This window comes from Mus caroli, unplaced genomic scaffold, assembly GCF_978045245.1.
Source record: "Mus caroli unplaced genomic scaffold, Mus_caroli_1 scaffold_16, whole genome shotgun sequence".
In the NCBI taxonomy this organism is placed as follows: domain Eukaryota; kingdom Metazoa; phylum Chordata; class Mammalia; order Rodentia; family Muridae; genus Mus; species Mus caroli.
Genome location: NW_028227271.1, coordinates 23184217 through 23209440, shown reverse-complemented (window position 1 = coordinate 23209440; position 25224 = coordinate 23184217). Strand labels below are relative to the sequence as shown.

General features: G+C 47.5%; 1 protein-coding gene and 1 pseudogene across 1 annotated transcript; both read left to right on the top strand.

Moving 5' to 3' along the window:
• The first annotated feature begins 587 nt into the window (after nucleotides 1-587).
• On the top strand, nucleotides 588-21345 carry Adsl (adenylosuccinate lyase). Its single transcript, XM_021182892.2, has 13 exons — nucleotides 588-794; nucleotides 3886-4089; nucleotides 7483-7527; nucleotides 8086-8165; nucleotides 12694-12865; nucleotides 13804-13850; nucleotides 15128-15218; nucleotides 16397-16466; nucleotides 16617-16764; nucleotides 18176-18266; nucleotides 19222-19311; nucleotides 19699-19875; nucleotides 20723-21345. Exons 1-13 carry the CDS (start codon nucleotides 642-644, stop codon nucleotides 20807-20809), a joined length of 1455 nt encoding a protein of 484 aa, XP_021038551.1. The 5' UTR covers nucleotides 588-641; the 3' UTR covers nucleotides 20810-21345.
• On the top strand, nucleotides 4141-4693 carry LOC110310179 (ATP synthase F(0) complex subunit C1, mitochondrial pseudogene; annotated as a pseudogene).
• Nucleotides 21346-25224: the final 3879 nt, after the last annotated feature.

The window sequence follows — 25224 nt, the reverse complement described above, 5'->3', positions numbered from 1 at the left end:
TTCAGCTTTATTCTGATACGGAAACTTTGAATTTTTATAGGCGGTCTCCAGCTGAGCCTGGCTCCAGCGGGACTGCAGTACTCCAAGTGTCCACTAGGGCTCCTTCCTGGGGTCCCTCCGAATGCCTCTGCAACTTTCCTCTCTGGGTTAAACGCGGGTCTTTTTTTTTTTTTAAAGATTTATTTATTTTATTTTATTATATGTTATTATATGTGAGTACACTGTAGCTGTCTTCAGACACTCCAGAAGAGGGCATCAGATCTCATTACAGATGGTTGTGAGCCACCATGTGGTTGCTGGGATTTGAACTCAGGACCTTTGGAAGAGCAGTCGGTGCTCTTAACCACTGAGCCATCTCACCATCCCTAAACGCGGGTCTTAATGTGCCTTCCTCAGATGGCAAAACTGAGGAGGCAGAGCGTGGGGCAGAGATTTACGAAGCTTTATAATCGTGTTTCGTAGAAACCAAGAGAAAAGCGTTGACCCTTAGGGGCGACGAGCCAAACTTGGACCATCTTTACCTTCCAGGCCCCCGTTACACGCGGGGCGGGGCCAGAGGAGGAAGTCCCGCCCCACGCACGCCAGCCTTCCGCTTTTGGCCCTGCTGCTGGTGTCCGCGGTGTCCTGGTCGCGTGTTGAAAATGGCTGCAGCCGGCGACCCTGGCAGTGCTGAAAGCTACCGTTCTCCGCTGGCGGCCCGCTACGCCAGCCGCGAGATGTGCTTCTTGTTCAGCGACAGGTACAAGTTCCAGACGTGGCGGCAGCTGTGGCTGTGGCTGGCGGAGGCCGAGCAGGTAACTGGCCCGGCCCCTTGTCCCGAGGGAGGTCACGGCCCGAGCACCTGTTGCTTCGGCAACAGTCCCAGAGACCTGCACATCCTTTGGAGGACTTCGGTTTGGGCAAGGCTATGGGAGTTTGCGTCCTCCCACAGCGCATTTCAAGTGGAATGCTACTTATACCTTTGCAGGCTCAGGGGGAAAGGCGCTTCCCGCCAAGCCATCCGACAAGAGTTTGAGCCCGGGTTCAGCATGGTGAGAGAGGCGATACCTGACTCTCATTAGTTGTCCTTCGACCTCTATGCGCTCACACATGCACACACACAGAGAGAGAAAGCAAGTAGATTATTCTTTTAAAAAGTACGTTGCAAACTTGATGGTCATTTTTCGCATGAGCACGAGGAGGGCATAACCACCACGAAATGCACCCTTAGGATTGTTATGCCGTGCTGGTTGTTATGTAGTTCATGGGCATCACAGCTAGGTCGGCCAGTTGATTGCTTTCTGCCTTTGGGAAAGCTTATTTGGTGCCTTCAAAATTGTTTCTTGTATACTTGCCTTTTTGTCCTCTCGTCCCTCCCCCTCCCTCTTCTCTTCCTCCTCCTCTTTCCTCTCTCTCTCTCCCTCCCTCCCTCCCTTTCTCTGTCTCTACTACCGTTGCCAGTGTCTCCTTAGCTTGTAAGTGCCCTCAAGCTGAAACTGAAGTGTAAGGTTTATCTGGTCTACAAATTGCTTGAAGCATACACAGCTATGAATATGGATCATCTGTTAGAGCATCAACTTACTAGCGAAGGGCAGATGTGATACGTACCATGAGAGGATTTATTTTTCTGTGTAGTTCTGTGGCTGCATGTGGATATGGGCATGTGTGAGTGCAGGCGCCACTGGAGGTCAGATGATGCTGTGGAACTGGGGTTACAGGTGCTTTGAGCAGCCACGTGAGTGCTGGGAACCAGAGTCAGGTCTCTGCAGGAGCAATGAGGACTCTTATTTTCTGAACCATCTCCCCAGCACATGTGTTAACCCTTCCCAGCATTTGGGAAGCAGGGGCAGGTGAGTTTCTGTGAGTTTGAGGCCTACCTCATCTATATAGCGTGTTCCAGGCCAGCCAGAACAGCACACTGAGACCTTGACTCAAACACACACACACACACACCACGCATGACTGGTAGAGTTGGGGAAATGATGAGGAGCTGAAGAGACACTTCAGCAGGTCAGAGCATTGGCTGCTCTTCCAGAGACCCAGCTTCCTTTCCCAGCAGCCATGGGGCCGCTCACAGCCATCTGCAACTTCAGTTCCAGGGGATCTGATGATGCCTTCTCTGGCACACATGATATTAAAAAAAAAAAAGGAATGACAGATTAGGAGTAATACGAAAGATTCCTGTATGGGAAGTTGGGAAGTGTGTATTTGTATGGGTGTGTGGGGGGGGGGGGGGGCTCACAGCTGGCTGACAGCTCTGGGGAAGAGGTTCTCTCCTCCAGCCTCTGCATGAGTTCCAAGAGTGAAGCTCCGTTTTCCAGGCTTCCCTTGCAACTGCTTACAGCAGCTGAGCCAGCTCTCTGGCTGCTAAGTTTCCTTTTGAAGACAGTGTTCAATTTGAAGCCAGGATCTTTCTGCTTCTCCTTCCCAAGTGCTGGGGGTTGTGGCCTGTAGCACTAAGCCCAGCTTTAAGGGTCTGTTAATTTTGGTCACTGTAAGTACATCAGAGTTTGGGTGCAAAGCCACCGTACTTTGTACACTTGCATGCCATAGCTAAGGACTAAGTAATAAATAGAACAGAGTTCTCTTCTCTTACAGTGTCCCTTCCAGAGTTGAATGGGTTTATTAAATGTGGAACATTGTCGTACAATGATGTATGTGCTAAATAAAACCAGGCTAAAGAAACAAGAGTTGGGCTGGTGAGATGGCTCAGTGGGTAAGAGCACCCAACTGCTCTTCCAAAGGTCCGGAGTTCAAATCCCAGCAACCACATGGTGGCTCACAACCATCCGTAACAAGATCTGGCGCCCTCTCCTGGAGTGTCTGAAGACAGCTACAGTGAACTATATAATCAATAAATAAATCTTAAAAAAAAAAAAGAAAAGAAACAAGAGTTGGCATGGAATGTTTTACAGGAAGGTTAGAGGAGGCCTTTTTTTCTTTTTTTTTTTTCTTCTTCTTGTTTTTAGTTTTTTTTGGGTTTTTTTTTTTTTTTGGTTTTTCAAGACAGGGTTTCTCTGTGTAGCTCTGGCTGTCCTGGAACTCACTTTGTAGACCAGGCTGGCCTCGAACTCAGAAATCCCCCTGCCTCTGCCTCCTGAGTGCTGGGATTAAAGATGTGCACCACCATGCCTGGCTAGAGGAGGCCTTTCTTGATGACAATTGAGCTCAGAGAGGCAGGGATTAGCCAAGTGGTGGCGGTACACACCTTTAGTCCCAACACTCAGAAGGCAGAGGCAGGCCAGTCTCTGAGTTCTAGGTCAGCCTGGTCTACATAGTGAGTTCCAGGACAGCCAGGGCTATACTGAGAAAAACAAAACAAAACCAAGAGCAGTGGGGAGGAGCAGGAGTCAGCAGTCACCATCAGGACTCTGGTGCTTCCTGCTTTGGCGTTTATTTAGAAGATTCCTCTGTGGGCTGGAGAGAGAGGGCTTGGCGGTTCAGATGGCTCAGATCACTGGCTATTCTTTTTTTTTTTTTAAATATTTATTTATTTATTATTATATGTAAGTACACTGTAGCTGCCTTCAGACACACCAGAAGAGGGCATCAGATCTCATTACAGATGGCTGTGAGCCACCGTGTGGTTGCTGGGATTTGAACTCAGGACCTTTGGAAGAGCAGTCAAGTGCTCTTAACCACTGAGCCATCTCCCCAGCCCCCACTGACTATTCTCCTAGAGGTCCTGAGTTCAATTCCAAGCAACTACATGGTGGCTCAGAACCATCTGTAATATGATCTGATAGCCTCTTCTGGCATGCAGACATCTACATAAAATACATATTAAAAAAGAAAAAAGAAAATTCCTTCATGCTTTTGAACTTATTGCCCCCGATTTTAAGTTTTTGACCTCGTTTCACATACTTGACCATAAAGGTCACTGGGTTTTCTTTGCCTGCTCTGCAGACGCTGGGTTTGCCTATCACAGACGAACAAATCCAGGAGATGAAGTCGAACCTGAGCAACATTGACTTCCAGATGGCTGCTGAGGAAGAGAAGCGCCTGCGGCACGACGTGATGGCTCACGTGCACACGTTCGGCCACTGCTGTCCGAAAGCTGCGGGCATCATTCATCTAGGCGCCACCTCCTGCTATGTCGGAGACAATACGGTAGGAGCCTGTGCTGTTTGTACTTGGATTTCAGCCTTTGTAGTGCATTTGTGTGTTTTAAAATTTCCATACCGGACCAAGGGCTAAAGCTGGGAGATTGAAAAATGCAGACCACCAAGGCACTGCTCATTTCTCCAGTTCTGATTCGCTCCTGTACCAGGGGTCTAATCAGGCCTGTGTCTGCCTCCCTCCTGAGCAGACCAGAGACCCCATCTAAACAGCCTTCCTGCAGCAGCTACCCTCTCCAGGTGGCCCGATGGGAATGCCAGACCAGTGTCATTTCCCCGGGACATCAACACAGCAGCCAAGTTCACTGGGGCCGCCACAGTTGGTGTGGCTGGATCAGGGGCTGGCATTGGCACAGTGTTTGGTAGCTTGATTATTGGCTATGCCAGGAACCCGTCTCTCAAGCAGTAGCTCTTTTCCTATGCCATTCTGGGGTTTGCCCTGTCTGAGGCCATGGGACTCTTCTGTTTGATGGTCACCTTCCTCATCCTCTTTGCCATGTGAGGCTCCCTGGGGTCACCCAGCCATCCCTGCTGCTTTGACTCCATGCCAGTCCTGGTGCTGGAGTCTACTGAGCTTTACCATTAAACAGCAACAACAACAATGTTTCTCTAAAAAAAAAAAAAAAAAAAAAAAATTTCCATACCTACCAAGGGCCTTTAAAACTACTGTTGGCTTCAGAAAAGAGAGGATTTTTTTTTTTTTTGAGATGGGGTTTCTCTCTAACAGCCCTGGCTGTCCTGTACTCCAGGCTGGCCTTGAACTTACAGAGATCCACCTGCCTCTGCCTCCGCCTCCCAAGCACTGGGATTATAGGTGTGCACCAACACCGCCTGGCTTCAATTGTTCTTTTTTATAAATTATTATTTATTTAATGTGTTTTGGTGCTTTGCAAAAAGGTGTGTGTACATTGTGTGTGCAGTGCATGCTGAGGTGAGAAGGTGGGGTCCCCAGTAACTGGAGTTACAGCTGTCATGTAGGTGCTGAGAACCACACCCAGGTTTGCTGGAAGAGCTGCCAGTGAGTGCATTTAACCACTGAGCTGTCTCTATCATTAGCCGCTGTTCCTGAGTTCTCAGAGCACTGGGCCGTCTGGGTCTGACTCCATTTTCCCCGTTTCTACAGATGAGAAATGTAAAGAAGAGTATACCCAGCAGCCCATGGTTATAGTAACATCAGGAGCTCTGTAGGTTGGGTGCAGTGGCACATGCCTGTAAACAGCCGGACACTTGAGTTGGAGGGGCATTCAGTCCATAGTGCCCAGCCTTACAAACACTGAGACTGTCTCTCAAAAGCACAGAAGCTTGGAAGAGTGGCTTCCCCACCTGTCACACTGTGCCTGTGAGACCTGAAACCAGAGTCCAAGTCACTTCTTTCAGATAAAGATGGCAGCTACATGTACCCATGATAACTTATTTTTTGAGACAGGGTCTCATTATGTAGACCAGGCTGGCTTTAAACTCACAGAGATCTGCCTGCCTCAGCCTCCTGAGTGCTGGAGTTAAAGGCCTGCGCCTCCACCGCCCAGCTCTGGCTTTTTTTTCCGACAGGGTCCCAGGACACTGTTGTGTTGCCTACACAGGTCTGTGCCTTCCTGCTCAGCCACCTGAGTGATTGCATACGGGTGTGCGCCACTGCGGCCCGTTTCCTGTGTGTGATTGGTTAGACGTGGGAGAATAATCTCCTTACTTGCAAAATTCTTTAACGACATTTACTTAGTGGGGCGTAGAACGTGTGCACCATGGAATGAGTGTGGAGATCAGAGGACAAGGTGAGGCAGTTAGTTCTCTCCACCATTTAAGTCTTAGAGCTGCAGCTCAGGTTGGCAGGCGTGGCAGCAAACACCTTTACCAGATAAGCCATCTCGCTGGCTCAGAAATCTTTCTCTAAAAGTCCCCAGTGGTGCTGTGTCTCCATGATTTTGTGGCACAGGGGCATGTTTTGGAGTCACCTCAGATACTTTCTCTTGCCTCCCACGGAGCAGCTGAAGGCCTGAGGTTCTAACTCATCTTTGTATGCACGAGGCTCTAGATTTTATCCTCCGGACTGGGGGAAAAAGAAATCGAAGTTTTACGTTTCTTAAACTCTGATGTTCTAGATCATGCCTTCCTGTGCTATCAAGGATAGATGACGGGGCAAGGGTCCTGGAAGTTGGGAGGCAGGGGCTCAGATCTCTGTGAGGACAAAGCCAGCCTGGTCTACATACTAAGTTCCATAACAGCCAGAGATACCTTGCCTGTATAAATGTTCAGGGAAAAAATACAATGGATGGATGGATGGATGGATGGATGGATGGATGGATGGATGGATGGATGTTGGATGAGGAAAAGTAGAGAGACTACTGATGGAATGTGCCATGTAAGAAATGTAAAAGCCCATGGACTTACACAAGTTCTCAGTCAATGTAGCCACCACACTGAACAATAAAGGTATTGTTCCTTATGGATCCCAGTAATCCAGCGTCCTCCTGCTCTGTAAGTTGTCCCCACTCCCTAACAGCCTCTCCTGTAGCTGATTCTGGTCCTTAGCTTGAGCATGCTCTGTGGGCAAGAATGACCTTGAATTCTTGATCCTCCTGCCTCTGCTTCTAAAGTGCTGGTGTTGGAGGTGTTAGCCACCATTCCAAGTTAATGTGGCGCTGGGGGTGGAATTCCGTGGCCTTGCATCTGCTAGGTAAAGATACTGCTGACTGAGCCCAGCTCTTGTGCTTTTAAATGGTAATGAGGGTAAAGCAGCCTCTTGGCATCCAAGACTGAGCACATACACAGGACCAGTGAGTGTACCCACTCCAAATGCACGTCTCAGACCTCACAGGCACACCAAAGCACGGGTGTGGGATGCATATGGGACTTGTTCCAGCCTCAGGGTGGAAGCACCCTAAGTCCCCAGAGTATATTCAGTGTACCCAGGCTCTAGGATGGTATATATGTAGGTGAGTGCAGGGGACAGTATGATGACCCCCTGGAAATGAGTCATAAAGGAAGACAGGCCTCAAAGTTTTAGTCACATAAAGTTACAAAAAGGAACAAGGTAAATGATAGTAAGAAATTAGAGTCGCCGGGCGTGGTGGCGCACGCCTTTAATCCCAGCACTCGGGAGGCAGAGGCAGGCGGATTTCTGAGTTCGAGGACAGCCAGGGCTACACAGAGAAACCCTGTCTCGAAAAACCAAAAAAAAAAAAAAAAGAAAGAAAGAAAGAAAGAAATTAGGGTCACTGTCGTATTTGGGAGCAGGAGTTAAAGGTGAGATAGGCTGCTTGGAGATAGGCTGCTTGGAGATAGGCTGCTTGCTAGCCAGATACCAACTCTAATGGCCAGAAGCTATCATTACAATATTGCTGTTTGCCACTGTTCAATGTGAAACCATTGAATTTTCTGTCTTTTTCAGGACCTGATTATTCTGAGAAATGCATTTGACCTGCTTTTGCCAAAGGTAAGATGCTGTCAGGAGCTTCCTACCAGGTTAGGTGTCTGCAGTTTCAGTGAGTCTACACAGTGTTGATATCTAAAGCTTGCCATGTTCTCAAGTCAGGGGCCCTGTATATCATCCGTGGAGTTGATTGTCCCTTCTTGGGTTAACACATAAGGTAGGGTAAGCTCACCAGTGGGGAAACAGGCAGGAAATCTGAGTTCAAGGCCAGTCTGGGAGACTAAGTGAATGCTTTTCTTAAAGCGGAGCCTTTTAAATGGAGCAGGTTCAACCACAGATGTGTTGCCAGGAGTACGTTGGTAAGGCCAGGACTCGGTCCTGTTATTCTGCAGTGGTCTTAAAAATAGCTTGTGACATGTTAGGGAATCGACTCAGTTTTCAAACGTTGGCTCCTGTGATCCTTGCCAGGGCACGTCAAGATACAAAGGTGGGAAGACGCAAGTGCAGCCCTCCTTGAGCTGAAGATGTAACTCTATGTAGAAGTGTGTGAACGTTTAGTTGACGTTACATAAAGAACTCAGTTGAATTCACCCTCTTTCCACCACATGATCTTTCTTGTAGCTGGCTAGAGTGATCTCGAGGCTTGCCGACTTTGCTAAGGAACGTGCTGATCTGCCCACGTTAGGTTTCACACACTTTCAGTAAGTGATGAGACTGCTTTTGGGGAATTGAATTTATATGTTGTTGTGTTGAGGCCAGAATCTTAAAGCATGACAGATAACTTGGGACACTGCTGAGAAATGGGCCTGATTAGAAACTTTTCTGGGGACTGGGGGCATTGCTCAGCGGGAATGTGATTGCCAGGCGTGCTTGAACTCTTTAAATAAGCTGTATTGAAGCCATGCATGGAGACTTACACGTGTTTCCCAGCCGCTTGATGGCCTGAGGTGGGAGGAGAGCCTGAGTCCATGAGTTCTGTTCTGGACTAAACAGCATAACAAGACTGTCTCAACGATGAAAAATGCCACTTTTTTTGTTTGTTTGTTTTTTTCGAGACAGGGTTTCTCTCTGTAGCCCTGGTTATCCTGGAACTCACTTTGTAGACCAGGCTGGCCTCGAACTCAGAAATCCGTCTGCCTCTGCCTCTTGAGTGCTGGGATTAAAGGTGTGCACCACCACGCCTGGCTAAAATACCACTTGTTAATAACTACATTTATCTGTTTGTGCACACACCTGACAGTGCACAGGTAAGGGTCACAGCACAACTCTTGTCAGAGTCCATTCTTTTCCTTCTATGATGTGGTCCCGGGGATTGAACTCGGGTCATCAGGCTAGGCAGTCAGTACCTTTACCAACTGAGCTACCTCATTGGCCCAGTGATTAGCTGTTTATATTTATCAAGGCCAAAGAAATCACTTATTCTTTTTTTAGTGTGTGGGAGTTTGTCTACATGTATGTATTCATATGCACCACTTGCATGTCTGATGCCCAAGGAGACCAGAAAAGGGCACCACATTCCCTCTAACTGGAGTTATGGAGAGTTAGGAGCCGCCATGTGGGATGGAGCCAGGCTGGCGCTCCAGTCTCCACACATCCTTTTTATTCCTTTCTTAAGAATCTAGCCAGGGAAGAAATCCAAACTGAAGGGAAAGTTTGCATAGGAATCTTTGTTAGGATGTTGTTTATAATAGCACTGAAAATGGTCTAGATGACTGGGCTGGCAAGCATAATAAATAAAGTACAGTATGCCCAGAGGTTCGAGTAATATCCAGCCATTAAAATGTTGCTTATAAGAATATGGAAGCGTGCTTAGGTTTATGTTATGGGAGAAAGAGAGCCTAAATAACACAAAGACCAAGTGTAGTGATGCACACCTTTAATTCCAGCATCCGGAAGCCAAGGCAGGTGGAATTCTGTGAGTTCAGGTCCAACCTGGTCTATGTAATGGGTTCAAGGACAGTCAAGGATGCACATACCTTTCTTTCTTTCTTTCTTTTTTTTTTTTTCTTTTTTTAAAGATTTATTTTTATTATACATAAGTATACTGTACCTGTCTTCAGACACACGAGAAGAGGGCATCAGATCTCATTATGGGTGGTTGTGAGCCACCATGTGGTTGCTGGGATTTGAACTCATGACCTTCGGAAGAGCAGTCAGTGCTCTTACCCGCTGAGCCATCTCACCAGCCCCTGCACATACCTTTCTTAAAAGAAGAAAAAAAATTGCACAAAGATTGCTAGAAAGGGTATCGCCTTGTTAATTTGATTACCCTGGTTAGGTTGTAATAATTAAGTATCCCTTTCTAGTCTATGTATGTTCTGACGAGAGCTCTCCCCTAGAGCTACACTTCCAACTCTTTAGTTTCTGTTTTTCTGGTTTGGTTTTGTTTGTGAATTTTCTCAGTGTGTAGCTCTGGCTGGCTTGGAATTCTTTTTTTTTTTTTTCTAAGATTTATTTACTTATTATATGTTAGTACACCTTAGCTATCTTCAGACACTCCAGAAGAGGGCATCAGATCTCATTACAGATGGTTGTGAGCCACCATGTAGTTTCTGAGATTTGAACTCAGGACCTTCGGAAGAGCAGTAAGTGCTTTTAACCGCTGAAGCATTTCTCCAGCCCCTGGCTTGGAATTCTTCAGACTAGCCTCAAACTTGAAGAAGTCTGCCTGTCTCTGCCTCCCAGAGATGAATTTTGATGTCAAAGTGTGCACCACCATACCAGTACAGTTCAGCCCTATGGTTGTGATTTTAGGATGTTAAAGCATTTTTTGGGGGGGTGTGGGGGGGGTTCGAGACAGGGTTTCTCTGTGTAGCCCTGGCTGTCCTGGAACTCAATTTGTAGACCAGGCTGGCCTTGTACTCAGAAATCCGCCTGCCTCTGCCTCCCGAGTGCTGGGATTAAAGGCCACCATGCCCGGCTGTTAAAGCATTTTTATAGTTAATAAATAAATCCCTAAAAAGTTGTATCATCTTTGGAATACCAAACTGTTTTTAATATATTTACGGAGTGTGATAATTAGCACCTTAATTTTCATATATCTCCATTAGCAATCACTTCTTACCACCCCTCCCTGCTTCTGACAAACACAAAGCTTTTTTTTTTTTTTTTTTTTTTTTTTTTTTTGGTTTTTCAAGACAAGGTTTCTCTGTATAGCCCTGGCTGTCCTGGAACTCACTCTGTAGACCAGGCTGGCCTCTAACTCAGAAATCCGCCTGCCTCTGCTGGGATTAAAGGCGTGCGCCACCACGTCCGGCTCACAAAGCTATTTTTATCTGTAGATTTGTCCAAATGAAGTCACATACAGTTATCTGGCCTTTTATGGACGACATCCTTCCTGTAAAATGTATCGAATATTCATAGTGCAGCATGTATCTGGAATTCACTTCTTATAGCTGGAAGCATCCCTTTTCAGAGATAAGCCTCACTTTGTTTGCCCCTTAAGCAAACATCTGAGCATTTGGGTGGACATTCTACAGCCGTCATGAATAGCACTGCAGTGAACACGCCCACACAGAGCACTCTGAGCAGAAGTCAGTCAGCATGGAAGTCTTGTTTAGGGAGGCGTGTGTCCTCTATGCCGTCACTTGGCTGGATGTTGCCAGCTGCTAGTCTGGCAAGATTCCATTTGCCATCTAGAGTGTATATATAGAGCTTGCACACTGTTGCAGCTTTTTCTTTGTGTTTTCTGTTAAGAAACAGACAGACCCTGGTGGGCTGTGCTATCATTACTGCCCCTTGCAGCTATGGGCAATAAGCCTGTTTTCTTCTTGCTTTAAAGAACAAAAAAGGGATCGACCCATTAGGCTTCCGTCTAGAAACAGACATTTGCTGTTATGGGTATCTTGGGTGTTTCTCAATATTGTGACTGGTTCATCATTGGGTTTTTGCTTCTCAAAAGGCCAGTCAGTTCCTTATCCCCAGTCTAGAGACGTCTGCCACAATGTCCATTTAAAACATCAACAGTTGCCAGCCAAGCATAGTGACGCACACCTTTAATCCCAGCCCTCGGAAGTCACAGGCAGGTCTATCTGAGTTCAAGGACAGCCAGAGCTACACAGAGAAACCGAGTCTTGGAAAAAAAAACTGTTCTGTTTCTTTTTGTGTGTTTTTTCTTTTCTGTATCTGCATGTGAAGCATTTGTAAGTCCGTGGGCCACAGCACCTGTGTGGGGGCAGAAGACAAGGGTTGGCGGCCTGGTCTCTCCTCCACCGTGGCCTCGGGTGCTTGGGGTGCTGACTTGTCGTGCCAGCCATGTTGTTTCTTTTTATGCACTTGGTTGTAAGCTCTGTGGATGGAGAGCTTGCTGATCTGTTTGCTGTTGTATTTTCAGTACCAAGAACACACATCCCACAATTGCAGACTTTTGTGCATTGGGTGCCTAAGCATTTCTTGTCAGCATCTGGAAATATAGCCATCAACGAAACCCAGCCTTTGACTGGGATAACACTGGGGGTTACGGCTATAACTCAGTAATGGAGTTTGTTTAGGATGTATGAGGTCCTGAATCTCATCTTCAGTATCTCTAAGGAAGAAAGAAGCTCTTTTTAAAAAAGATACACTCGGGGCTGGAGAGATAGCTCAGCGATTAAGAAAGAGCATTGGGTGCTCTTGCAGACTTTCTAAATTCAATTCCCAGCAAGCAAATGGTGGCTTACAACCATCTGTAATAGAATCTGATGCCCTCTTTTGGTGTGTCTGAAGACACCAACAGTGTAATCAAGTATATAAAATAAATCACTTTAAAAAAAAACCAAACATACTCTCTTAATTTGCATTTGGGCAGAGTGTGCCCTGGCATATGGGTGGAAGTCAGAGGACAGTTTGCAGGACTCTTGGTTCTCTCATTTCCACCATGTGGGTTATGGAGACCAAACTCAGGTCATCAGACTTGGCAGCAAGCACCTTTGCCCACTGAACCATCTTGCCAGCCCATGTTTGTTAAGGTAGTGTTTCCCTGAGGAGCCTGTGCTGGCCCCTAACCTCTCAGCCTTGGCCTCCTGAGTGCTGGGATTTACAGCCCAGTGCTACCAAGCTATTGAAAAGCTTTTCGGGAAAGAACTATGCTGGCGGCCCTTTATAGTTAGTTTGTGATAGCAGTGATGCCTTTTACCCTTCTTGGCTCTGGCTTTTAGCAATTGTTTTGTCTTTCCTACTGGGGTGATGGTGGCTGTCAGGTGAGGTAGGCCTCACTCAGCCTGGGACCTCTGTTCTTTGTGCTCCCTTCAGGCCTGCTCAGCTGACCACGGTTGGGAAACGCTGCTGCCTTTGGATTCAAGATCTCTGCATGGATCTCCAGAACTTGAAGCGTGTCCGGGATGAGCTGCGCTTCCGAGGAGTAAAGGGCACCACTGGCACGCAGGCCAGCTTCCTGCAGCTCTTCGAGGGGGATCACCAGAAGGTATCCCAAGGGACCAGCAAAATGGACACTTCAGTCAGTTCCAGGACCCACATGCAAACCATCCTGTAAACTCTCCTGTTTCCTCACTCGTGAGTGTGTGTTCTAGCTCAGTTCAGTGGTGCCAGCCCACAAGACAAGGAAGGCTGCCTCTACTTGATTGATGTAGACCCTGCAGCATGACCAGTGGGGGAGCACACTCAGACTGAGCACCTACATTTCTTGGGTTTTTTGTTTTGTTTTGTTTTGTTTTATTTTATGTGCATAGGTGTGAGGGTGTCAGATCCCCTGGAACTGGAGGTGCAGACAGTTGAACTGCCATGTCGGTACTGGGAATTGAACCGTTGAACTGCCATGTCGGTACTGGAATTGAACCCAGCTCCTCCAGAATTAGAGCCAGCAAAAGGGTTTTTGTTTGTTTGAGATAGGTTTCTCTGTGTAGCCCTGGCTGTCCTGGAACTTGCTTTGTAGACCAGGCTGGCCTTGAACTCATAGAGAACCACCTGCCTCTGCTTCTCAGATGCTGGGATTAAAGGCGTTTGAACCAGGCTTTTGAACACCTGTATTTTGGGGTTTGTTTTTTTGTGTGTGTGTAACAAAGTCCTGGCTGTCCTGGAACTCAGTTTGTATACTAGGCTGACCTTGAACTCACAAAAATACACCTGTCTCTGCCTCCTGAGTGCTAAGATTAAAGGCATGCACCACCATGCCTGGCGAACACCTATATTTCTTTTTTTTTTTTTTTTTTTTTTTTTGGTTTTTCGAGACAGGGTTTCTCTGTGTAGCCCTGGCTGTCCTGGCACTCACTTTGTAGACCAGGCTGGCCTCGAACTCAGAAATCCGCCTGCCTCTGCCTCCCGAGTGCTGGGATTAAAGGCGTGCGCCACCACGCCCGGCTTACACCTATATTTCTAACAGGATGTGTCTTGTCTTTCTCAAAGGTGGAGCAGCTTGACAAGATGGTGACAGAAAAGGCAGGGTTTAAAAGGTACATTCCTGGGGGAAATGCTGGGTCCCTGTTAATGACAGGCCTCTAAATTCCACTCTCTCCTCTTCTTCCTCCTCCTCCTCTTCCTTCTCTTCTTTTTGTGTTTTGTGTGTATGAGTGTTTTACTTGAGTGCATGCCTGTGTGCCACATTTGTGTTTTGTGTATGTACCAGTGCTTTACCTGTATGCAGCCTGGGTACCACATTGGTGCTTGTGGCTGGTGCCCACAGAAGCCAGAAGAGTGCTTTGGATCCCCTGGAGATGAAGTTATGGATGGTTGTGAACCGCTGTGTATGTGCTAGGAGTGGAACCCAGATCCTCTGCGAGTACAGCCACGTACACTTACTGCCAAGCTATTTCTCCTGTTCTTTCTCTCTTTAATTTTTTTTTTTTAATTTTATACATATGCATGCGTGTGTGTGAGAGCCAGAAGAGAGTGTCAGGTCCTCTGGAACTGGCATGACATCTGTGAGCAGCCATGTGGATGCTGGGTATCAAGCCCAGGTCCTCCTTAAGAACAACAAATGAAGACAGGCAGTGGCACTCACCTTTAATCCTAGCTGAGGCAGGCAGCTCTCTGAGTTCCAGGACAGCCATGCTCTTAACGGCTGAGCTATCTCTCCAGCCCCTTGGTTTCCTGAGTGCTTTATGCATATTGCTATTGTGGGTTTGTTTGAGATAAAGTTCCACTTTGTAGTCCAGGAAACTCAGTGTCGCCCAGACTGAGCTTGAACGCACCAGAGTCCTTGTGCCTCAGCACCCAGTGCTAGAATTGCAGTCTGAGGTCACAGCGCCCGGATATGTTGCTGGCTTTGTTTCCTGGGATCCCTCAGTGTGCCTGTGTTGAGACCCCCAGGCTCTTCCATGATTCCTTTTTTTTCCCTGGCACCTCATGGCACTGCAGGGGCCATGGGCATTTAGGTTCTATTCTTCCTTAGACCAGAGCAGCTTGGGAAACAGGGAAACAGCTTGTTTTAGAAGCTAGTTGCCAGTCAGATCCTCTGAGCTCCTCATAACTGAGTGTTCTAGGATGCCAAGCCATTGTTTAGGATCCATTTTTGGTTAGTCTATAGTGCAGTCACTTTTTTATTTTTATTTTTTGAGACAAGGCCTCTATATAGTCCTGTCTATTCTGTTACTTTCTGTGTAGACCAGGCTGCCTTAGGTCTAGAGAACTGCTTACCTGTGCCTCCTGAGCACTGGGGTTAAGGCGTGCCCCACTGTGCCCAGCTGACAGTGACATATTTTAGCATTGGTCTCTTTTCTGTTTACGCTAGAGCCTTCATCATCACAGGACAGACCTACACACGGAAAGTGGACATCGAAGTGCTGTCTGTGCTGGCCAGTTTAGGAGCATCGGTGCACAAGGTGAGTGGGACAGCCTGTGTGTGTGCATGCAGGCTGGAAGGTGGGAACGCCAAGGAATCCCCAGACAGACCAAGGCAGCCTCAGGCTCTCAGTTAGTGTCTCTCAGTACGTTAGGCATAATAATTTGGGATCTATAGGGAAAGCCTTTAAGTTGAGTGTGCTAAAGGAAAAAGTTACTCCTACATTTTTTGAAGGATGTGTTGAAATTGAAATTCCTCAGCCAGGTGTAGTGGTGCATACCTCTAATCCCATCATTTCAGTGGGAAAGGCAGAACTGGTCCAGGGTCCAGGGTATTTTTTAAGATTTAATTATTGATTTATTCTGTGTATATGAATACATCATCACTCTCTTCAGACACAACAGAAGAGGGCATCGGATCCCATTACAGATGATGGTGAGCCACCATGTGGTCACTGGGAATTGAACTCAGGACCTCTGGGAGAGCAGTCAGTGCTCTTAACCAGTGAGCCATCTCTCCAGCCACTGAAACCCTTTCTTTTTAGTTTTTTGAGACAGGGTTTCTCTGTGCAATCCAGGCTATCCTGGAACTCACTCTGTAGACCAGGCTGGCCTTGAACTCAGAAATCCGCCTGCCTCTGCCTCCCAAGTGCTGGGATTAAAGGCGTGTGCCATCACCGCCCAGCTGAGACCCTTTCTTAAAGAAAGAAAAAAAGATAATCATATTGTTTTTCCATTACACACACACACATCTTTCTCCTGTGTACACAGTAGGTCTGTCATTCTGTCATTCCCCCACCCCCACCCCCCTGCTATTATCTCCCCCCTCCCCCCAAGTCAGAATCATAGCCCAGGCTTGCCTCAAACTTTATTCAGCTGCTAAGGTTATAGATAAACATGACCACACAGAGCTTTGTTATACCTTAAGCAGTTTTTGACAGAAACATTTCTGTTGCTGTTCTGTGGTGCTTAGACTCCAGGGTCCTGTGCATTCCAGGCGAGTTTCCCTACAGAGCCAGCTGCTGAGTCTCTGTTGTTTGTATTTGTCATCCCAGCTTTTCAGGAGCAGAGGGAAGCCTGGGTAGAAACTCTAGGACCTCCTAGGTAGGAAGGGCTGGCCTTGAACCCAGCGGTAGCATGGCATAAGAGTTCACTGCCTATGTGAGCCTAGCTTCCCGGGTACCAAGTGCTGGGGATGATACCCGGTCTGCCTCCACAGATTTGCACTGATATACGCCTGCTGGCAAACCTGAAGGAGATGGAGGAGCCCTTTGAGAAACAGCAGATTGGTGAGTAGAGGCTCCGGAGTAGCATAACCCAGCACTGCTGGAGAGGTGTGGATGCCTCCATGACTTTTCAGCACCAGCCTAGCAGGTACTTATGCACCTGCTATCCCAGATGTCTTTCTGCCTTTGCATCTTGTTCTCTTCCGTGGGCAGGCTCCAGTGCAATGCCATACAAGCGGAACCCCATGCGCTCCGAACGTTGCTGCAGCCTGGCCCGTCACCTGATGGCCCTTACCATGGACCCACTACAGACAGCGTCTGTGCAGTGGTTTGAACGTACTCTGGATGACAGTGCCAACCGGTCAGTGATGGGGACAGTGCACACAGTACGGGGAGGAGGGTAAAGGGAGGAAGCCAAAATATGTATTTGAAGATGTCTGCTTCCTTACCCTCAAAGAAGCTTGGGCTGGAGCAGTGAACTTGGCTGTTCCCCTAGTACAGTGATTGTAGAGTCCAGGCAGTCTTCCAAATAAGGATGATGGCTTAGGGCTTAGTGAGGAAGTGCTAATATGTAACTTAATCAGCAGAATGCTTGCCTATAAGCATAAAGCCCAGGGTTCGATCCCCAGTACCACAAAAAGACCAGATGGGCTACCACATCCCTGTCATTTCAGCTCTCGGGAACAGGGTTAGAGCCAAGAGGATTAGAAGTTCAAGGTCATCCTCAAAGGAAGTCAGTGTTCAGCCTGGCTTAGAGAACCTGTCTCAAAAGAGAGGAAGTTTAGAAACATAAAGGATGATCAAGACAGGTACAAAGACACAGAGGCAGGAGGTCAACAAAGAGCTACCTATTAGGTGAGGAATGGAGCCCTTTTGGCCAAGGCATGAGCACAGGGAGCAGAGTGTTTGGAGAGTCTCAAGGCCCCCAAAGGAGTCTAGATTTGCTATGAAAACCTGTTTGTTCATGTCTTCCTGTCTATTATTTTCATAATTTAGGTTATTTTATGTGTATAAGTGTTTTTCCTATCTGTGTACAATGCTTGCCTAGTACCCAGAGAGGTCAGAAGAGGACATTGGATTCCCTGGAGTTAGAGCTGTGGGTGGTTGGAAGCTGGCCATGTGGGTTCTGGGAACCTGAACCCAGGTCCATTGGCAACCATTGGTCTCAACTGCTAAGCCTCTCTCATATTTTAAATGATCTCTAGATTGTATATCACACCTGATACTGCAATGCTGGGTGAATGCTTGCTGTCACTATCATTTAGGGAATAGATAAAAGAAACTGACTACTGAAGCAGTTTATTCTCCAAACATTCGGATCCGTGGCTGATTGAAGCCATGGGTGCTGAGTGCTCAGATGCAGAGGGCTGTGCTAGAGGGTGTAACTGATTTAGTTTGCCTGATGAAACTCCTCAGCTTCATTGCAGGAGCCACTGAACGAGCTAGACCCAAGCCCACCTGAGCCCAGTGGCCATGCAGATGGATGTAAGTAAGGTTAGCCAGCTGGCCACCTGCCGAGACGCTCTACCCCCTGTAGGGAGAGCACATTGGTGGTAGTGAGCAAGAGCAGTGAGGGAAGGCTGGCCTCACACTGGAGTCTGAGGTGGAGCTCTGGTTATGACGTCTGCTGCTAGAAGTGGAGGAGGTCAGGGTTGTGAGGATGTTAGGGTGTGTGAAGTCTTGGGACTGAAGGAAACTGCCCGGTAGAGCAGTTGCTTGGGGCACGCCCCAGGTCTCTGGCATTTGATTAACTGAGTGCATTTGTTTTGTAGACGGATCTGTTTGGCTGAAGCGTTTCTCACTGCAGATACTATATTAAACACCCTACAGAACATTTCTGAAGGATTGGTGGTGTACCCCAAAGTAAGAGGCCTCTGGATATGGAGGGAGTGCTCTGGAGGGAGTGTATTGGGTGCTAGCCCAGCCCAGTCAGAGTTCTTCTGCCCAGACCCCATCCTAGAGTTCAAGTCATAGCATAGGGAGCCAGATCTGTGGAACTGACAGACAGACGTGCATACAGACTGCTGGGGGGGGGGGGGGGGGGGATACTGAATTGCGTTGACTGTGAGCACCGCAGGGAGCCAGGCAGAGAAAGTGGAGCCAGTTGTCTTGTTTTTGTTGGTGTTTTGTAAGTGGGTTTCTTTTCTTTCTTTTTTTGTTTCTGTTTTTTTGAGACAAGGTTTCTCTGTGTAGCCCTGGCTGCCCTAGAACTTACCAGGCTGATCTCAAACTCACTGAGATCCAACTGCCTCTGCCCCCCCCCCCCCCGAGTGCTAGGATTAAAGGTATGCAGCACCATACCCGGCCAGTTGCTTTGCTTTAGGTACCTAAACCAGATGGATTCATCTTCACGATGTAATCGTTGAATTGGGACACTGAAACTAAACAAGTGGAGGGAGGGTATTTGATGTGTACATATTTTGTCTGCATGTATGTATATTATATATGTACAGTGCCCATGAAGAACCAGAAAAAGGTGACCGATCCCTGGGGACTGGAGTCACAGGTGATTGTGAGCAGCCATATCTGTGCTGGGAACCAAACCCAGGTCCTGAGTAGGAGCAACCTGTCCTCATAACCACTGAGCCAGCTCAGCAGCCCAAGCGTGTAGGGTTAGGGATTGGCCAGGAAGCTGCTTCTGAAAGTTTACTCTTGAGAAAGGAAGGGAAGGAGGGAATCTGGATATGTAGGAAAGCAAACAGTGCTGATAAAGGACAAGTCACCCATCTGTGAACAGGGCCACTTCACGGCCCCATGATGCATTCGTGTGACCTGCTCTGGCTTCTTAATGTTGAGACATCTGCCTTGGCCTTTCTAGGTAATAGAACGGCGCATTCGGCAAGAGCTGCCTTTCATGGCCACAGAGAACATCATCATGGCAATGGTGAAAGCCGGGGGCAGCCGACAGGTATGCCAATGGTGAATCTCAATGGTGAACCAAGCTGGGATCGTGGCTCACACCTTTAATCCCAGCACTCAGGATGCAGAAGCAGGTGGATCTGAGAGTTCAAGGCCAGCCTGGTCTACATAAAGAGACTCTGTCTCTAAAAAACCTGAATCATAAGGGATGTCCTAAGGTCTGCATCTTCTGTTGGAAAGGAAGAGGCAAGAGCCTCCTTCATAATGTGTTCTGGGGGAGGACCATCTACCCCAGTGTCCCTAAGCTGTGCTCGGAGGGGAGGTCATGGAGGAGGTGCTGTAGAATCGCCTGCATAGCAGGGCAGGTTCTGAGGCGATGTCTGACTATAAGGTCTACACGGGCAATGATGAGCTGACACTGTCTCCCTCTCCCCAGGACTGCCATGAGAAAATCAGAGTGCTTTCCCAGCAGGCAGCTGCTGTGGTCAAGCAGGAAGGAGGCGACAATGACCTTATAGAGCGCATCCGGGCAGATGCCTACTTCAGCCTCATCCACTCACAGCTGGAGCACTTGCTGGACCCCTCTTCTTTCACTGGCCGAGCACCCCAGCAGGTAACTGTCCAGTAGGATGCTCTGAGGAGTCTGTGTCTGTGCTGCTGATGCAGAGCCTGAGCCTCTGGGAGTATAGTAAAGGCTGGCCGTGGTGGCTCCGGCCTTTAACTCCTGCCCGGATTACATAGTGAGTTCTAAGCCAGCTGAGTTGCATGCATCCATAGAAAGATCGTCTTAAAACAAAGGAGTAGAGATCCCCCTACCCCAAGGATGTGAGAGTTGTCCTTCCCTGTGGTATCCTCAAGGTCAGAATGCTTGAAGCATGGCAGCCAGTCAGACATCAGTGGTGCGCTTTCATCCAGCTTTCTGAAATGAAGAGTTACTCATTTCTTTTCTCAAAGGTCAAAACTGTGCTTTAATTTTGCAAGGAACAAAATGTTTAGGCCGTAAGGACTCACACCACAAAAGCCCAAGTTCCTTCTAGCTCCAGCTCCAGAAAATCCAGGGTATTGTTCAGCTCTACTGACGGCCACACACAGGCACAGGCACACAGATGTAAGCTTGAATAAGATAGCGATCATGGGGTCTTTGAGCCAAGGCAGTGGTCAGTACAGGCAAGGGTGGGAAAGTTAGTCCCTTGGAGACTGGTCAGATGAGCCTAGAGCTGAGAGTGGGGGAATGTACGACTTCAGTGTGGGTGTCTGGCAGACTTCAGAGGAACCCTGCCTCTGCATGATGGTCTTTATGCATGTGCTGGGATGATGTGTTTCTTTCTGGGAGACATAGCTAACAGACAGCACACGCTCAGTGGAGGAAGCTTTAGCATGCTAGGTCTTGGTGCTGGGAGTGGTTTGAAGACGGTATTAACATTCCCTTCCTTGGTCTTATGTTTGCTCTTCCCTGGCAGGTCCACAGATTCCTGGAAGAGGAAGTGCACCCCCTGCTAAAGCCCTATGGGAATGAGATGGCGGTGAAAGCAGAGCTGTGTCTGTAGAGTAGGAGAGCTGAGGAGAACCCGGTTACAGTGATTAGAGCTTGCTGATTACAGTGTTAGAGTTACTGCTGTGTTCTGCGGCACTCCTTTACACACTCAGGAAGCAGAGGCAGGCAGATCTCTGAGTTGAAGGCCAGCCTGGTCTACAAAACAAGTTCCAGGACAGCCAGAGCTACACAGAGAAACCCTGTCTCAACAAACAGAGGCTGGGGACATGGCACTGACTGCTCTTCCTGAGTTCAAATCCCAGCAACCACATGGTGGCTCACAACCATCTGTAATGAGATCTGATGCCTTCTTCTGGTGTGTCTGAAGACAGCTACAGTGTATTCATATACATAAAATAAATATTTAAAAACAAACAAAAAGAATGTACATTAAATTCTCTTGCTTGGGGTTCACAACAGATAGCCGTGCATTCTTGTTTTCTCCAGTTTTTTGTTGTTGAGACAGAGTCTCATTGTATCATTGGCTGACCTGGAACACAGAAATCTGCCTCATCTCCCCAGTGTCAGGATTAAAGGTGTGCTCCACCATGCCTGGCTGTTTTATATTTTTTACAGCAACATAATCTTGCAGAATAATGTAGCTCATACTTATTTTCCAGATGCCTCAAGTCTACAATGTTTCCTCACTTACAGTGAGATTGTGTCACCATAAAGAAATGAGTTCAGTTCACCTATCAAACATTGTTATGTGCTCATAACACTGACAGTAACTTTTGGTTCAAAAAGATCCCCTAACAAACCGTATTAGTAATATAGTCAAATGCCTAGTGTTGTTTACTGAGTCCTATGTAGGCACACTTTGCCACACACTAGGCTAGACTCTTCCTGTGGTCCTTTTCAATTATTTACTTGATTGTAAAGTAGCAAGAAATTCCTGGATTCATGAGTCACATCATCAGATCCCTTGATTTCAATTCTTTTTGCCCAGGTTAAATAATATTTAACCTGACGTTTGTAGCTCAGGATGGATATTGTTGGGTCCCTTCAGCTCAGGTGCCTATTCCATCTTTTACAGAGGTTGTCTTCTCAGGACAATGCTAACTGGGTAAACCGATTGCATTATGGGACCTCCCAGCCTCTTATCCTTGTTAAGTAGATAGGTAGCTATTTGGACAAGCTAGTCGAAAGGTGAGTTATGAAAAGACCAGCCGGAAGAGGGACATTCCCCTTGCCTTGGGCTGTGTATTTTGGTGTGTGTGAAATTGAAGAGCTGGCAAGATGGCTCAACTAGTAAGGGCCTGTTGGGGGTGGGGGGAATCCACAAACTTGTTCTCTGACCTCCACCAATAATAGTGAAGTGGTTTAAGTGAGCAAAGCTGTTGTGGTAGCCCACAACTTTTAATCTCAGCACTCAGGAGGCAGAAGGAGCCAGGTCAACCTGTTTGTTCTACACTGTGGGGCAGTGGACCTTGCCAGGAAACTTGGTAAGGTTGAGTGGGCTCAGAAACACCTGTACCCTCAGACCTGAGGACAGTGTCTTACCTCCCAACCACTGTCACGTGACCACGAGGACCCCAAACAATCAGACGTGTAGGGGCCCCGAAGCTCTCCACATGCAGATGAGGCATCCCTAACATCCCAGACCAAGCCAATAGAAAGGATCTGCTTTTAGACCCCCCACCCCACCCCACCCTGTCCACAGGAACAAAGGCTCAGGAACTGTTTCACCAAAGCTCATCCAGAGCGTCTCCTGAAGCTTTAACCGCTAGAAGCTGCCCAAGCCTGGTCACTTACACTAGGTGGCCCCAACCTTCGCTCCTAGTCCCCCCCTCCCCTTCAGAAAGCCCAACTCTTTGGCCATTCCTGCAAGGCCAGAGCTCTGTAGATCTCTGCAGATGAGTGTCTGGTACACAGACCAACATACGCAGTTTCAGGGCAGTCCAGAGACTCTGCCACAAAACAGACATGAAGATTTTGTTGATCAGATTTTTAGTTGAAAAGAACTAGGAGAATTAAGCAACTTGGTAACAACTGAGATTTCATCTGGCAAGGAAAAATGTAAACAAACCTTAAACTCAGTAGCAGCAAGGAAACATGGTAGTAGTGTCCTGAAAGGTCACCTGATAATATGCCACATTCAGTATTTGTTCAATCTTGATTGGGTCCAAAGAGAAACCTCTGACTTTAAGACCCCAGCATCTTTTGAGGTCTTAGTGTATGTGGACTTCTCCATGCTGGCCTTGAAATGGTACCTCAGCCTCCAGGGTGTGGAGATGGCAGGTGTGCTGTTTAGTAGAAGACTGATATCATGGTCCAGGAAGAAAAACTGAGTGTGACCTACAACCCCAACCTCTGTCTAGGAAGGAGCTAAAGACAATGTCGTTGTCAGGAGTGTTTGAAGGAGGAAGTCTGTGCTCTTAGGTATCCAGAATCTCAACTTGTCTTGATACCCCAGCACAAAGGAGGCTGAGGCAGGAGGATTGCTGTGGAGATAATTCCCACAGACTACACAATGTACAGATTGAGATAATCAGTGTTAAAAAAAAAAAAATCTGTCTCAGTGGTACTATGCTGAACTTGGCCCTCCTTCAGTAAAGGAATCCTCCTGCAGCAAAGCCAGAGGTGCAGAGCATCTGTCAAATGTCAGTGATTGACACTGGGTGTCTTTTATTTATTTTATTTATTTATTTATTTATTTTTTTGGTATTTCAAGACGGTCACTGTGTGGCCCTGGCTGTCCTGGAACTCACTCTAGACCTGGCCTTGAACTCAGATCCACCTGCCTCTGCCTCCCAAGTGCTGGGATTAAGGGCTTCACATTGGGCATCCTCATCCCTTGCCCACCTTGGTTTTGAGACAGTCTCATTGAGCCCAACACCTGTCCTTTACACTTAGTAGACTCTCTAGTAGGTCTCCAGGATCTCCTGTCTCTTATCTTCCTGTGGTCCTGGCATTCCCAAGTTCCCACTTCTGTGCCTGGCTCTTTTGTGGTTGCTGAGGGTCAAACTGCAGATCTTTGTACTTGCATAGTATGGGGGTCTCTGCAAACACCATGGCCAACAGTGTTGATCCCCATGAGTCAAGAACAAGTCCAGTGTAGCATGACTCAGTAACTGGTGTTGGTTCAGGCTTCTCGCATCTGACACCAGGCAGTTAACTTAGGCATATTTAAGAAGAGCGCAATTTAGAAAAAGTTTCTTGGTGATAATTCAGTCCCATGTACACAATAATGTTTAAGGCATAACTACACCAAAGCTCTTTGTAAAGTACATACATATGAAATCTTAAGGGTCTGGGCAAGGACCTGGTGTCTCAATCATACAAATAGTACAAAGGCCATCAGGCTATAAAACATCTCTGGTCCTGTTTGTAAAGTGCACGTGACTTCTCCCATATAGAGGGTTCTATAGATTGACTGAGGAACAGTGATAAGCAAAGGGTCTGGGGAGGATGACTGAGATAAACATCAAGTCTGGGGGAGCCAGGTGTGACCTGGCCATACCATTGTGCATCCTACTAGTCACTTCCATCCCCAGTCTTCTGGGCAGAAAACAGGTGTCCTAGGGTTTTCTGCTGTGAACAGACACCATGACCAAGGCAACTCATAAGGACAACATGTAATTGGAGCTGGCTTACAGGTTCAGCAGTTGAGTCCATTATTATCAAAGTGGGAGCGTGGCAGCATCCAGGCAGGTATTGTGCAGGAGGAACTGAGAGTTCGACATCTTCCATCTGAAGGCTGCTAGCAGAATATTGGCTTCCAGGCAGCTAAAATGAGGATCTTAAAGCCCACACCCACAGTGACACCTACCCCAACAGGACCACACCGTCTAATAGTTCCACTCCCTAAGCCAAGCATATACAAACCATCACAACAGGCTATACATCTTTCTTCCGAAGAGACAGCTCTGTGTAACATTCCTGCTTTCTCTAGTGCATATCTCTGAGCTCAAGGACTCTCTGTCCCTATCAGCATAGCAAGTACTTTGCCTACTGGGCTGTCTCGACAGCTTTCCAGCTTACTGAGACAGTCTGTTTAAACCTGGAGTTCACTGATTGGGTTAGAGTAAGTGCCTAGAAGCCCAAGGTCCTCCACCTGGTCCCTTCTCCCTAGCGCTAGATTACAGCCACCTTGCCTGTCTTTTTATGTAGGTTTGGGGGTTTGAACCTCAGGTCCATGTGTTTGTGTGTCAAGCACCCTGCCAAAAGAGCCATCTCCCCAGCCCAGAAAAGATGCATTTTGTAAACCTATTGAACACCATATCTGCATCCTTTTACCCCACTCCCCCAACTCCATCTCCCTCTTGAAGGTTTCACTGTTGCCCAGGCAAGGCAAGTCTCCCAGTTTTATGCTCAACTGATCCTGCCCCAGCTCCCTTGTGCACGTTACCAGGGCTTCCTCTAAAAGATTCTGAAGGAAGCCCTGTAATCTGGCTATTCAAGCCTGCTCGGGCTACAAGGCACATT